The 15908-nt window shown below is 40.8% G+C and overlaps 1 protein-coding gene across 1 annotated transcript; it reads left to right on the top strand.

Moving 5' to 3' along the window:
* Nucleotides 1–3492: 3492 nt before the first annotated feature.
* Nucleotides 3493–14597, top strand: faxdc2 (fatty acid hydroxylase domain containing 2). The gene is made up of 9 exons (XM_070982934.1): nt 3493–3552; nt 5221–5258; nt 7469–7566; nt 8512–8615; nt 9112–9233; nt 11157–11362; nt 11929–12034; nt 12148–12314; nt 13160–14597. The coding sequence occupies exons 1-9, from the start codon at nt 3528–3530 to the stop codon at nt 13314–13316; spliced, it is 1023 nt and encodes a 340-aa protein (XP_070839035.1). The 5' UTR covers nt 3493–3527; the 3' UTR covers nt 13317–14597.
* Nucleotides 14598–15908: the final 1311 nt, after the last annotated feature.

Genomic DNA, 15908 nt, shown 5'->3' with positions numbered 1-15908 from the left:
GCGGTCTGTGGTCCACTTCATTGTCAGACATGTAGTCAGGAACGCTGCAGCGGCAGTTCAGATCATCAATCCTGGGACAGGGCTGCGAGGGGATTTAATTTGATTATTGTGGCTGTGATTGAATTGTACCTCACATGGGAAAACCTTTTCAGTTTGATCTGTCAGACCTGTACCTGGCCCTACTTTGCAGGGACTGGTCTCTCTAATAGGGTCACAGCAGCTGTAAGGTTTTCTTCCACTTGTTTCCGTTTCGTGACGCGTGGCAACCAGTATTAAGACGTGTACCACCACCTGCTGTGCTGGAGTGTGGACTAAATCAATATTATACTGATATGTTGATTATAATAAAAACATAAAACAAGCTTATCCTTTGACTCGCATGATGACTCACACGTTCAGTGGCACCAGATTGACACCAGAGGTCACACCTGAGCTGGGCATTAAAACACCGCTGTATGCAGGAGGCCTCACCTGCCTGCTGATTCATGGTCAAAGTCAATGAACTCTTTTACTCTGGAGCTGAAGTTTACAAGGACAAGATAAATTCATCATTTCAGTTGTCAAATAATATGTAACTACGCCAAGTCTACGTTTTACTAGTCAATATGAAAGTTATAGTAATGTCTGGTACTGAGTATGTAAAAGCTTTCAAAGGCACATCTCAAATTGCAATATATGCTGGAATCTACAGTATGTTTTTTTTTTTTCCCTTATGGCATCTTGAACAATATTGCCATTGACTTCAAGGCAAAAGCTTTGTTTTCACAGTATATAGACAGAAAAACCATTTGCATTGTACATCAAAATCCCTGCTTTGCTGTCCTCTCTCACTGCTAACCATACAAAAATAACAGAAACATATATGTAATAACAGAATAAATTAAACTAATTGATATAAAATTATTACAAAATTGTACAGTAAACTTTAAAATATAATTGATTTTTTACACTCTTTGGCGCCCCCTCATGGACCATCTGAGAATAGGTCTGAAAGTCAGACCCTAACAAGTAGAAATCTGTCGTGATTAAACAATAAATAAATAAAATAGCATCTAGTCAGGAACATTCTGTCACAGCAGATTATAACTGACTTGCTAATGAATAGAGTACAGACTTGTATGACATAACACAACCAGCCTTTCATAATGTACCATCCAAAGGTACAGCGATATGAATTGCGCAAGCAGACTCCATTTCCTGTGCCGCATGTGTCATAAAATGTGTCATAAATCTACTAATTATGGCAACAATTTAGAGTTTCAGACAATAAAGGAAGAAGATAAACGTCAGTGGATAAGAGAGGGTCCTGAGTGAAGTGACAGATCCTTCAGTTCTGTGTTTTAAAGGGGATTTCTGGCTGTGAGGCACACACCAGTGTTCTAAACCACACTAATTTTGCATAATAAAGAAGGTGAACTGAGCCCCTGCATGATAATAATGAGCGATAGTGGAGCCACATGTTGCAGCAGCAGACAGGCCTGGAGGTTATCTGGGTCAGGGAGTGTTACAGTGAGTGATAGCTGAAGGACATTATGAGAGGGCGGAGGACAGCGTGTGTGTGCAGCCTGTAGTCATCAATTTTCTCATTGTGTAAAGCTGCAGTGGTCATTCGGTGTAATGTAAATACGACCAAAGAGCATGAGGGACTTATATTTAAACATGTCTTGGAGGAAGAGCTGCTCTGGTGACAGAAATAATGAATTAAACCTCAGTGGGTCAACTAACCTAAACACACCCAAGACGTTCAGAAAGGGTATGAGGAGGCTGAACATATGAAAACTATAAAAGATGATAAAGTGATCTTCTTTTGTTACTAGCCAATTGTAAGTGCTTGATTACCCCTTAAGACCCAGTTTTCCCCTTTAATTTCCCCTTATGTGGCTTTAAAGGATAAGTCTGGGAATATTCTTCCCCATAAAAAGACCAAAACCAGTGAATCGACTCTACTAACAATGATTATCTGTGCAAAACAGAAACTGTATCTTATTCTGTGATGCTGTTTTGTTTTACAAAAACTATTAAGCTGAGCCAGACTGTTACTGGATGACATGTTCCTTCATTACCATAAACACACACTGCAGTTTATTTTGGATCAGTCCTGCACACACCTCCTGCTGTTGTAATATTCACTACAGAGCCACATGTGTATTAATCCACTGCTGAAAATAGTCCCCAACGGATGTTTATTAAAACTACTTTGTGCAGCTGTAATCTTTATTTATACAGGGAAAACTCACTAAGAGCAAGTTCTGCATGAGCGCCCCATTGACAGCGATATACAACTAGTGTCTGTGAAAAATAGCAGAATAACATGACATTGCCAACACTAAAAAGAATTAAAACAATAAACCACGAGAGACAAAAATATCTATTAAAAACATTTCTATTAGAAATAAGACAAAAATGATTAATGTACAATTGACAGAAAATAAACGATAGATTGACTGAGCGAACAATTACCATTTGTACCCAACATGTCCAATATATGGTGTAAGAACAGCAGAGAGGAAGATTAGGGCTGCAACTAACGATTATTATTAATTATGAATCATTATTAATTAATTAATAATTTGGCGTATACCTTCAAAAAATAGTGGAAATGCCCGTAGCAGTTTCCTTTAGAGCAAGGTGACATCCTGTAAATGGCTTGTTTTGTACAATACAATCTTATATTTAAGGGATTAATTGATTATCAGAATAGCTGAAGAGTAGGTCTGAGTCAATCAACTTATTGACTAACTGACCTGTAGTTCCAGTTCTAGTTAAGACTGGTAGATGTTGCTAAAAGTACTGTAATACCAGGGGTGGAAGAAGTATTCAGATCCTTTACATAAATGAAAACACCACACTTTGAATACACTCCTCTACAAGTTAAAGTCATGTAGTACATAAGTATTATCAGCAAAACTACTTAAAGTATGAAAGTTAAAGGACTCACATTGCTGAAAAATGATGATAAAATATTTATTGTTTAATTGGATTTTTACTGATGCATTCACGTGTAATTAGCATTTTACAGCGTTAACCTATTTGATATGTGATACTGTAGTTTGGTATATTTTACTGACAAAACATGTGGTGAATTTATAAAATGTGATGCCTTTGGTAACTAGCAACTAAAAATGTCAGATAAATGTTGCGCAGTAAAAAGTATAATGTAGGATAAAGAGAAGACTTTAGTATGCCTACCTCAAATTTGTACTTAAATACATTAAGATATTGTTTTCTTTTCTGAGAATAAACTCTCAATATCGTACCACTAATCATAAATAATATGATATTATTTAAGTGTAACGGCCACCCTCCACGCTGAGCTTCAACTTTCACCTGAATACATGTTTTACATGTTGGCGGGGGGAAAAACACATCCTCACATCAGAAAACAATCACCGCCACTTCCGCGTATGGCTTGAGTCAGCTGACCGAGAATTAACCAATCAGAAGTCGCTCGCTGTTGTAAATACACGGCTCGTTTGGATGCACGCTGAAAGACGACAGAAGCGACGCAGACGAGAAACCGGAGAGACATGACGGTGGAGACAAGAGTCAGCGGTAAGACAGAGGTTTATCTGACCGAGAACATGTCGAGGGAGGCCGGGTGTGTTTCAAGCTGCGTGGCTGTCATGATCCAAAACTAGATGTACTCTGTCTTTATGTGCAGTTTATAATCAGCATATAAACAACTTACCGCTTTGTCGTCTTTCAGTAGAGCATCAGTTCTCTGTAATATTTATATATGTGTCATAAATGTGTCTGCTTACAGTTATTTTTAGACCAGGCCTATGGATCATTTGACTATCCTGAGATGATTAAATGTCAAACGTAAATGATTTTGTCAAGTTACCAGAGACCAAACTCTGATCTTAATCTAACCAGCAGCAATAATAAATAATCTTTTGAGTTTTTAATTCTAGTGACATCAACAAAAATCAGCAGAGTTTTGAATATCTGAAGTTTGAAGTTTGCTCATCACTCTCTCTCTGTCTCTCTCTGTCTCTCTCTGTCTCTGTCTGTCTCTCTCTCTCTCTCTCTCTCTCTCTTTTAAATAAATTGCATACTGGACCACAGTTGGCCTCAAAACTAGTTGTGATCAGGTTATTTTCAATGAATCTGTCAATCATTACTCTCCAGAATTATTCTTGTTTTTGTTTTGCCCGGCATGGGATCAATACAGTTTTATCTTATCTGTCTTACTTTCATAATTAATCGATCAGGTGTTTGGTCTACAGGTGTCAAAAAATGGTGAAAATGTCCAAAGATGTTTGGGTTACACACATAAGAAGCTAGAATATGAGAATTTTACTCAAACCAAAAAATTTATTATCAAAATAGTCGGCCATTAATTTGATAGCTGACAGCTGATGGATTAATTGTTACAACTTTAGACAAAATCATCTTCCAAACGTCTTCAGCTCAGATTTAAAGTGATCGCAGAGGAACTTTTAGAGTCAAACACACACATCATCCTGTGCAAACATCGAAGTAAAGAAACAGCAGGAAAACATGTTTTTCAGTGGAGGAGCGCTTTAGTATAATTTGGGTGTCACACTTGTAGGCTTCCTCTGGACGATTGTTTTTCTTTTCTGTCCCCAAACGCTCCATTTCATGCTGAACCACACAGAGTGATGTAGGGCAGGCCGTTATCCCCAAGAATTTAACTGAAAAAGTGCCCACTGTAAGAAGGATGGATTGTAATAGGATTACCCTGCAGTGTAATCCTCCAGCTGTAAATTTTGCACCAGAGTACACAGCACTCAGATGATTACTGTACCACAGAAAGATAAAAAGCAGTCTGAGATGCTGAGCGTGTTCAATAAATTCACATTTTTAAGGTAAAATGGCCCTTAAGGTTCAGTGTATGAGTTTTATTAGTGCACTGTATTCGATATGAAGGTATTCTTAATGGGAAAAAATGTATGTGTAAGCACTTGTGTGCACTTTTGAAAAGATGAAACTTTTATTTTGAAAAGCCATCTTAAATCTTAAATCTTCCACTCTCAGTCGTTCTGGGACCGGACAGATTTCCCTTTTGCTTCTCAAATCATCCATTTAAGTGTCATTTTAGAGGATCTTTGCATTTATTTTCCTGGAATTCAATTCAAGTCACAACATATGATGTGGTTAAATATCTTCTAGTTATGAATATGCTCAGTTTCTACTTGGAAAATAAAAATAAACTGCTCTCAGTGTATTATATTATTATTATTGTTGTTTTTACAGGCACGAGGGGAGCTGCCTCAACAAGCAGCAGCAGACAGGTAAGAACACGACACCTTTACGGCCGAGCACTCTGCTATTCCTATAATTAAACCGTGCAGATGGATGATCAACACAGGAAAAACCCTTTTCAGTGATTTATCATGTTGTTTGTTTTCTTTGGAGCCTGGTTTGATCTGCTCCTCTCTCTTTTTTTAGTTTGCAAAATGGAAAGAAAGTTTGTCCCAGTCCGTTAACCTTTGTGGCGTCCGTTAACTACTTCCTGACCGCTGCTAGCTACTGTATATTTTACAGTCGTATGTATTTATGTTGAATATTCCTCCACCTGCAATGAAACCTGACACCTGATGCTTTAAGGAGCCACAAATCCTCAGATAAATCTCATTGGTTAGTTTCAGGGCCTGAAGATCCCTTTAAATCGCAGCATCGGAGGCTTGAAGTCCTCCAGGAAACACATGAGCTCTGCATGTTTTTTGGGCGTGAAAATGATGAAATTTCAAATTATTCTGGAGGCACAAATTTGGAAAACAAAGTCACATTTAGATGACGATCTGTGTTTCTGTGTCGTTTGTCTGCAAGGTCAAGTGGATGATAGTTTTTCGTGACTCAATACGTTCTGACCACCACTTTCATCTCAGCCTTTTGTCTTTACTGATGTGCATTACTGCAGTTTTTACCTTAGCATTAGTCTCAGTGACTCAAAGAAGAGGAGCGGCTCCTTCGTCCTGCATCCTTGTTTGTTACAGAGATAAACTTGAAGTGATGTTTGCTTACAAACATCAAAATCAGCGAATATGCCTCGAAAAAAGCTTTTCAATCCTGTCCAAGTTCTCTGGGTTTGCTTATATAACACCTGTAACACACCACTGATCTGACTTGACTTGTCGAGCCAATAAAGTTTCCATCTGAGTGCTTGTGTTTTCACTGGTGGTTCCATGAGATCACTTCTGTTTGTCATGTTGTTCTTTGGGACAGGCTTGACCTGACAAGTGACATTTTTCCCCCGTGCACAGATTAGTGGAGCCTGCAGGGAGCAAAGAGGATTTCAAATAATGGATCACATTATGCACATGATCATGAGAAATGTTAAGGGGTGCTGTGGTCAGGTGGCTGTCATTGCTATGACTTAATTTCACAGAGATTAGATTGGAGGTGATAACAGTGCTAAATTAAACGCTGCTGATAGTGGAATGATATCAAAAGTGATGCATCAGTGTATTTGTATCTGCAAGATGTGATTGTTTAATTGCCTGGATGTGTCTGCGGCTCTATAAACCGAGCAGGCCGCTGAGTACAGAGAGCAGCAGGACATTTGTGGAACATTGTTCCCACTGCTGCCATCGTGGCTGGGCCAAGGGGCAGCCGGGGTAAAAGCTGGCATTTTCAAAGGTCTGCCGAATGTGACATCAATCCCTGGACTTAATTCCCGCTGAGTGAACTGATCCAGTTTTCTCTCAGTGTGGCCGGCAGCAGACTTTTACGAAATGTGCTGTGTTATATGCGTAGTGTTCAAGATAAAAGAAAAATGCTTGTATCTGGATCATCTGCAGCAGAAGATTTAATTCATCTCTGAACAAAATGTGCACCTTAAATGCATCATTTTCTTCACATTTCATTTAAAGAAGCAGTACTTTGGAAACCTTAACCTGAGACTCATTCACTGTCTTTGTAGCACTGTCTGCAGTCAGATCTCAAACATAAAGTCCTACAATCACAACACAGACTGTGTATGAAACAGCTTTGATGCTTTGAACTGCTTTTGATAGATGCAGACCAAAAGCACTTCTTGCAAATATCTAAAGCAAATTTGCACTTTTATTCTCCCTCTGCTGTGCATAAACCTCATCATTTCCATGCAGCTTACATGTATATTTATAGTTAAACAAGTGTATTATTTAGGTTGTTATGGAAGCAAACATGTGAAAGATAAAAGCACTCTCTCCATTGTGATGTGTTATCCCTCTGCAGCCCCCCGATGCTAAATGCCCCACCTTTATGAAAACATAAGTCATTCAAAGTGTTCTTTGTCTGTGTGGATTAGCGTTTCACCCACAGCTGACGAGACGGAAGACGCCGCGGCGCTGTCGTCCTCTCCCCTGGGTTCAGTCCCGTTGTTGTTTTAGAGACGTCTCTGCACCAGAAGACATTTCTGTGGGAAACACTGATATGGCTCAACATCATGAGATCGCACAGCATCATCAGAGTAACGGAGAGCTCGTTCACACACAGTTGTTGCTTTTTCTCTGTGCAGGAGGCCTCTGGAGGACTGTGGGACTCTGTGAAGAAAGCTGCGTTTGTCATCGGATCTGGAATCTTGTTCCTGGCTGCTTTCGGCAACTCGCTGACATGGTAGGGTTTGATTACAAATTACTGTATTACAGGGCAAGAAGCCAAGCTGAGGTGAACCTGTGTACAACCCAGCACACTCCAACAGTTTGGGATCATTTGCTGATCCTTTTTGAGATAAACTCGACTGTTTTCCTTCATCAGTTTCATTGATTTTTGTAAATATCTTTTTATTCTGGATTTGATGCAGCAACACATTTCAAGTTGCTCCAAAAAACACCGGTTTGGATCATTCCACAGGTAAACAGGTTGATTGGTAACAGGTGATAGTGTCATGATTGGGTATGAAAGGGGCATCCTGGAAAGGCTCAGTCGTTCACAAGCGGGGATGAAGCGATGTTCACCACTTTGTGAACACATGATTGGATAAAGGATGTTACCGCATGAGCTCAGAAACACCTTCTTCTTTGCGTTTTACACAGTGTCCAACCTTGTTTGGAATCGGGGTTGTAAATGTAGAATTTGGATTAATCGTAGAATATTAGTGTGCATGTAAACGTAGTCAATGTGTGACACAACCTAACAGGACACGAGGTAACGACATCGCAGGACAGGGTGTGACATGTCTTTATATGACATTATATAAGACGGGACGGGCATGACGGGTCGAGACCTGTTCAAGCACATATCTAAGGTGTCACTAGGTTTTTGTTTCTATTATTCTGGGTGTTTATTTGTTTGGATGTTGCTGTGTATTTGCTGGGTTGTTTAGTATGATTCCTAGGTTCTTGTTGGTGGTTCCTTCAGCGTTTCGGGACCGTCAGTAGGCATCATCAGGTGGTTCTTGGGTGGCTCTGAGGCCTGTTGGGAGTCAAAGCCTGACAGTCTGTGAGAGAGTGGACATGAGGCCTGGGCTGAGAAAGACACACACCTGAGAATGATTATCCTTCTCAGCCATGTAAGAAAACACTCCTGTGAACTTGACCCTGAACACGACTCCTCCTGCAGGCATCTTCAGAGATTCTGGGGAGCTTCAGGAGATTTCTGGCAGAACTTGTGGATGAAGCTGCTCGTGACGTTTGAGGGCCATGAAACTGTTTTGTTCTACTTGGGTAAGGAACAACAACGGGTCTGACTGTCCTGTAGACGAACATGTTGCAGCGGCTGGAATGGTCTGCCTGTTATCAGCACACACTTTGTATTCTTGTGAAACACTCGTTCTTTAACCTACTTTTCACAGAAATATTTTTAAACGTAGTTTTAGATTAGATTGCACACACACGACTTGATTCACAGATAGGACTTTGTTTTCAGAATATACCTCAGTTGGTTCCACATTTGTGCAGCACATCAAGTCGTGACCTCTGCTGTCGACTCATTTTTACGATGCAGACATCGTGTTGTTGCGTTGGCTGATCAGATACTGTGTAGAACGTAATGTGCTGCAGGTAAGGCCTTTTTTCCAGTTGTTATGTATTATGCTTTCAGGTAAATCGATGAAGCACACGGTGTAATCCTGTTGATATCTGGAATCATGTTGTGGAAAATGTCCGGGCTCGTTTGAGACGCTGTGTCCCTCTCTGACCGTGGCCTCGTCTTTCTCCACAGGGACGATGTTGGTGCCCACGCTGGTGTTCTGGCTGGCGAATGCTCTGCTGCTGCTGGTGGACACCACCGGTAAACCCTCCTTCATCACCCGCTACCGCATCCAGGTGGACAAGAACAACCCGGTACGTCCAGGGTTAGAACTGTCTCAGTGTCTCCTCCAGTTTCACTTCATGAGGATTTGAAGTCTCAGTTATTTCTTTCTCACCAAGTTAACAAGTTAGTATCTGCAATTGTTTCGTTTTCTGGACATTTTCCACCTCGATGACTGCTGTTACTGCGCCAAGTAATCCGAAAAAAATACATTTATGGCAATTTATGGATGATACGTCCATCTAATCTAAGTCTCCTCACTCTGTCGGCCCCTAAGCATCCGCGTGAAACATAGCATCGATTAATGGATAAATAAACTAATAGAATATCGGTCATTCAATAGAGAATAAGCTTTTAGACATAATTGGACAATATGGTATTAAAGGCATCACTGACATTACAATACTATCATGATTTATGAAAGTGACTTGGATTAGATCAATAAAACAGTATGATAAATTGAAAATAAAATTTAATTATTAAATGAAAAAATATCAGTATATCATATATTTTTCTATGTTTATTGGTTTATACATGAATTTCTTATTTATCGCTGCACATTAATTTATTAGTTTAGATGTTGCTTTATTTTCCCATTTATTTCAATTTATGTCCTGTGTCACTTTTTACCGTAACAGTCATATTACAGGTTTTGAGAAATCCTGCATGAATGCAAAGTAGAAGCAGCTTGATGAGAGATGTACTACTGTACTGGATAAAAAATGAAGATGGAGCTGTTCTTATTTTAATGAAAATCTGAACATTTTGTCGTGTACATGAGTGAACACATGAACACACACACGACCCTCGGTGCTGCTGAACTGACGTGTCCGCCTGTCCGTCTGAGCAAAGTCCTCTGGCTGTGTTTGATTAACAGATTGTTGATGGACACTGGGGAGATAAAGCCTGACACCACTGATAAACAGGGCTGGAAGATTTTTTATTTCTGTTCGAAGATTAGGACCAGATCACAGGAAGCTCGTGTTCACTGATGGAAAAAATGTCCTCAGTCAATTTCAGGTTGCTTTTATATCTATAATCCACATCCTGCAGCTAACTAACTTCCCACACGTTTCCTATGAATATACAGTCAGTGATGAGGCGTGAATGTACATTACATGTGGGTTTATCAGCTCTATAGGATGACATACCTTGTTTATGTCTTTATTAACTTGATATCGCCTACAAGGAGCTGAGTCGTCACGAGTGTCCTGGAGGTTCTCTGTCAGCGAGACTGTCTGTGGTCATAAACAAAGTCGGGACATGCTGCTGTGCGGCAACAGTGCAGCTCAGGCAACGGTGGCTGTGCAGCGCATCGAGCAATGCAGCTGCTGGCGAGTCTTCACATCGTCTCCAAAGAGGGAAAGTCTGAGCAGGCTTAAATCACCGTGCACTGGTGTCTGCTGGTGTAAGCCAACCAAACATGGAGTAGCACACTGCCCACGTCGTGTGTGTATGCAATTCCACTACATCTCATTGTACTTTTTACTCCATTTGCCTGACCGCTTTAGTTACTTGCAGGCAGGCTGTTGTGCCATTGTTAAAGTCGTTAGTAACACCTGTATTTTTGCCGCTATGGCGAGTCGACGTGTCCGCTGTGAGAACGCCTCTCTTCCCCCCGGTTGTTGTGTTTGTACTTTGGTAAACACGTATAATTACAAAACATCACTGGAACCGTGCAAAAGTTCATTTAAGTGCACTTCAGACACATACATGTTCTCACACAAACACAAAAGTTCATCACGATATGTCCATGTGTTTGTAATTAGGGTCCAAAGTTTAACAGTGAAAAGTCAAGTTGCCTGCAGCAGAAACTGGAGACATTTCTTATCTTTTGCATTTTAGTGAAGGTGATGATTTAGAAGCTGCTGCTTGTCGAGTTTCAGTGTCGAGTCTTTCTCTGGCAGTCATATGTAAATTAAAAACATGCGTCTCTCTGGCTCCTCGTCCTGCAGGTGGATCCAGCTAAACTTCGCCACGCGCTCAAGGTTGTCATCTTCAACCATGTGTGCATCTCTGGGCCCATGGTGGTGGCAGCGTACTACCTGATGAGCATGAGAGGGAACCCCTGTGGCCCTGAGCTGCCCACCTTCCACTGGGCGCTGACCGAGCTGGCTGCCTTCACCATCGTGGAGGAACTTATGTTTTACTATTCCCACAGGTGAGATCATGAATTCTGCTGTTTACACATTTCAGCATGTTAAAAAGGCCTAAACAGTTGGTGGGAAGTGGAGATAAATTCAGAAAAGTCAACCACCCAATAGACAGTTAACACGTCTTCCTCATTCGAGATTCAGTTGCCACCTGAACACTGAATGTTACACATTACTGCCACCTAGTGGTAAGAGTGAAAAGTGTAAATGTAAATAAAATGACATTTTACTGTTGCTACATTCTGTATTTGTTTAATCAGTTTCAGAAAATTAATGCTGAAAGTAATAAATCATGAATAATAATAGTAACAATAAACTTTATTTGTATAGCAGTTTTCTGAACATTATGACAAAGTGCTTTACAAAATAAAACCAAAGCAGATAAAGACAATAAAATGTGAATAAGATCAAATAAATAGGAATAAACAGTCTAAATAAAACATGTCAAACAAGAAAGTATTAATTGAAAGTAAACATCAGCACGTTAGCACGCTGACGTTAGCATTCAGCTAAAGCACCACTAGCGTGGCTGTGGATAAGCTGGATGATGACTGTTCATCGTCTTTTCTCTCAGGCTGTTCCACCATCCCAGCCTCTACAAGCATTTCCACAAAAAGCACCACGAGTGGACCGCTCCCATCGGCATCGTCTGCATCTACGCCCATCCTCTGGAGCATGTGGTGAATGACCCCCTCCACCCTCCATTTCATTTTCTCAGCCTGCTCTCAGAACAGCCTGATCGTGATCCTAAAAACTCACGCCGGCTTCCTCTTTGCCTTCTTTCCTCTGGTAGATCTCCAACATGCTGCCGGTGGCCATCGGGCCGGTGATCCTGGGCTCCCACCTGACCACCACCATGCTGTGGTACTGCCTGGCTCTGGTCAGCACCACCATCTCCCACTGTGGATACCACCTCCCCTTCCTGCCCTCCCCTGAGTTCCACGACTTCCACCACCTCAAGTGAGTTCACCTATCCACCGATTTCTTCAAATTTGGCACAAATGTTCACTTCGACTCCAGGATGAACTGATTAGATTTTGGTGGTCAAAGGTCACTGTGACCTCAACTGATGACTTGGCTGCTTGGCGTAGGAATAGTAACTGTGAGGCGGTAATGCTAGCTTTGTCTATTGTTAAAAATTGAGGAATTCATCAGTGTTGAATGTTAGAAAACTTGATGAAAATGAGGTAAAAGCATCAGCAATTCCAAATTTATTACCTAAAGAGACATTTTCTTTGCATTTTTCTCTAAACTTTCTTTAATTTGATGATCTGAGAAGGACCTGGTTTACAGTAAACTGTGGTGATCGGCATCGTCTTACAACATGAAACACACCAGGACATAAAATTGATGAAAAACTGTTTAATCTGCTCCTTTTAATTTGATATTCTATATATTTGTCATTGTCAACAAATCCCACGGAAAGACCCAAACCAACAATGTGTTAGCCTGTCTCAACACTGTTACGCCTCCCCATCAGTGGCTCTCAGTCTCTGCTGAAAATCTTTAAAAACAGCACATGAATGTATGTACCTTTATTTTTTTTTACATGCTAAATTATGTCCTGAGACAGCTGAGCACTGTAGAATTTAGCAAATGTTACTGAAACAGGAGGAAATTGCGTGTTTGTTTGGGACTATTTTCAGCTGCGGATTAATACACATTTGGTGCACTAGTGAGTATTTACAGTTTAAGGGTAATCTGTTGCTGTTTTAAGTTATTAGTTTAGGTTTCTTCCTTGTGAGTCAGATTCTTGTTTGTAGAAAACTGGAGCAGCTGTACTCACACGTCCTTCGTGCTTCCAGGTTCAACCAGTGTTTCGGGGTCCTCGGCGTGCTGGATCGTCTCCACGGCACCGACACCAAATTCAGGCAGACCAAGCAGTACGAGCGCCACACCCTGCTCACCAGCCTCACCCCTCTGAACGACAGCATCCCCGACACACCCAAGAAGGGCCAGTGATGAGCCGCGACCTCTGACTTTTAACCTCAGGCCCGCGCCTCACCACGTTCGGGATCCCAATCGATCTCAAGTGACTGAAACACTTTGATTCTTTTAATCGAGTAAACCTGTTGATCAGTTTCAGGCTGTGAAAGTCTCCCCGCACTCTGCAGTAACCAGCTTTGTAAGAATGTTGCACTTTATCAGACATGCAGTTTTTTAGGCTCGACCTCTGTGCTCACTGTGGACGTGGAGTCGCCTGCCGCTGTGATTATTTTTAACCTGTTTCCTCCCACTGTATCATCCTCCTGTGACCTGGGAAGGATGTTATCGTAGCTCTTAATTTGGCTCATGGATGTACGGGAGCAGTCAGGCTTATTGTCCTATCAAAGTGTAAAGGTAACCATGATAAACACATTAATAATGAAGCTAATTTATGAGCTACAGAGTCAAATTTATGAGACGTTAAAAGTTTGACTTGCTGTGAATATTTCTTTACATTTTTTTAAAATTTGCATCGTTTTGCCTTCATAATTTCATGACTTTAATTTCCAGGATTTTATTATGAATATTAGAAGCAAATCAAAATAATCAGGCGAAGGAGCCACATTCAGCCCTCAGCCTGGTTGCCTTCACTGAACGCAGTTTTTCTCAGCATCACTTCACTCAGCTGAGCCTCTACCCATGATCCTTGTGTTTTAGGGCTGTTTGCTGGCAATAATCCAGATTATAGTTTCACTTGTACTGAAGCACACTGCAGCTCTTATTCAAAAAAAACTTTGAGGAAACTCCAGTTATATTCGCTGAGAAGCAGCCGACACACGGACGTGTTTCATGCTGCATTCAAGATAACACATTATTTTCATATCATTTCAGTATGAAGATTGTTTCCTTGGACCTGAAATTTCATGGCGGTGATGTTGATCATCTCCCAGTTTCCAGAATGAACATCGCTAAATGACGTGTTTATTTTCCTTAAATCTGTCAGATGAGTCTATTTAATCTTGAGTTTTTGTAGTAATTCTTACAAACACATTTAGTATTTTGAGTAATGTTTAGTAACAGCACTTCAAACTCACCAGTCCAGACTCTTCTGCTGCGTTCACTTGCTGCTCAGACAGAAGATACATTTGCACTTTCCGTGGCGCTCAGACGTCCTTGAATGTTAATGTTTGTGTTCCAGGAGGCCTCGGTCACGGTTGTATAATAAGAGATGAACGCTGACAGACAGATTTCCTGCTGGGATTGATATCATGTTAATGTTTCAACTGGACAATTTAATATTAAAACATTTTAAGAAAAGATGTGCAGAGTTTCATTTGTCCTGCTGCATGCTGGGAAGTTTCGTCCGTTCATTCTCTCACACGACACAAATGATCAGACATGAGTCGGCGTTTGAGGTTTTTTTGTCCGTTTTGTGTTTTTTTTTCTTTATTAAGGAAAAGCATAATTACTACAAATTACAAATAACACTAATAGCGAATCACATCAGCCTACAAAGCAGATATTATGAATATTAAATGTTATAATACAAGATCTCATTCAAGTATTTTACATTTTTCCATTTTATATATTTTTTTTGTTCCTTTTTTCCTTGTTTTCATCTTTTTTTCCTCATGACAAGCCTAGGATATTGTAATGTAATGAACTATTTTAATGGTTCATATACAGTTATATCTTATTCATATGGCTTTATGGAATTTTGTCCTTTTTTTTCAGTCTCCAGACATCATAACCAGCGATAATCCTCTGAGCGACATCACAAACCCCACCTGGGCTCTTTCTCGCCTTCTTTTCTCATTTTCTGCTCCTCCCTCCATTTCCACGTCCATCACTCATCTGTCCAGTGTCCGGCCAGCTGGCCAAGTCCGTGTAAATCTGACGAGCGGAGGGCGCGGCGCCCCCTGTAGTTTGTTTGTTTGGACAGCTAGCAGCAGTTCTATGCGGATAGAGAAGGCTGAAAACTCCCAAAACACCTGAAAACCCCCAATTGTCCGGTGACAGGTGATGATCACATTAGAGGGAGGGATCATGTGACTGTCCCAGGAAGAACGCCCCCTAGCGGCAGTCCGCCATGTCTTCAGCCACACACGCCAGCCCGCCCGGTCAAAGGCGTCGCTGGTTTTGGGAAATGCGTGAATTTTTCTTGTCTCAATATTCTCCTGCTCTCATTCTTTAAACCTCCAGTAAACACTTTGATGCATCAACTGTTTGCCTCTGAAACTGATCCAAATCTCCCTGAAGATAAACCAACAAACTGGGGGGGGGAGAAAAAGTACAGCTTTGCTTTGCATTTTCCAACAATTGTTGATTTAGAGGAAGAAAGTGAGGAACAGAAACGCTCACAATGTGAAACCCCAATCTGCTGGAACATCAACCAAAAGGCTGAAGGATAATGACGGAAAAGGGCTTTAAAAAGAAAAAAGACAAGTGTCCAAAATGGCCTCATCCAAAAAAATGTCCGGCTTCCTCAGACTCATCTGACTCTGTGACGCAGAAGCAAAAACATGTAGTAAGACTCGAGCTTTTCTTCCAGAACTTTAGGAACTTCTTGTTCAATTTGAACCTCAAAATCAAATCGTTTTTCAGACATTGAACAACTGGTTTGAGTCA

The sequence above is a fragment of the Chaetodon trifascialis genome, chromosome 16 (genome assembly GCF_039877785.1).
Source record: "Chaetodon trifascialis isolate fChaTrf1 chromosome 16, fChaTrf1.hap1, whole genome shotgun sequence".
In the NCBI taxonomy this organism is placed as follows: domain Eukaryota; kingdom Metazoa; phylum Chordata; class Actinopteri; order Chaetodontiformes; family Chaetodontidae; genus Chaetodon; species Chaetodon trifascialis.
The sequence above is the reverse complement of the archived record's forward strand: the minus strand, read 5'-3'. Positions and strand labels throughout refer to the sequence as shown.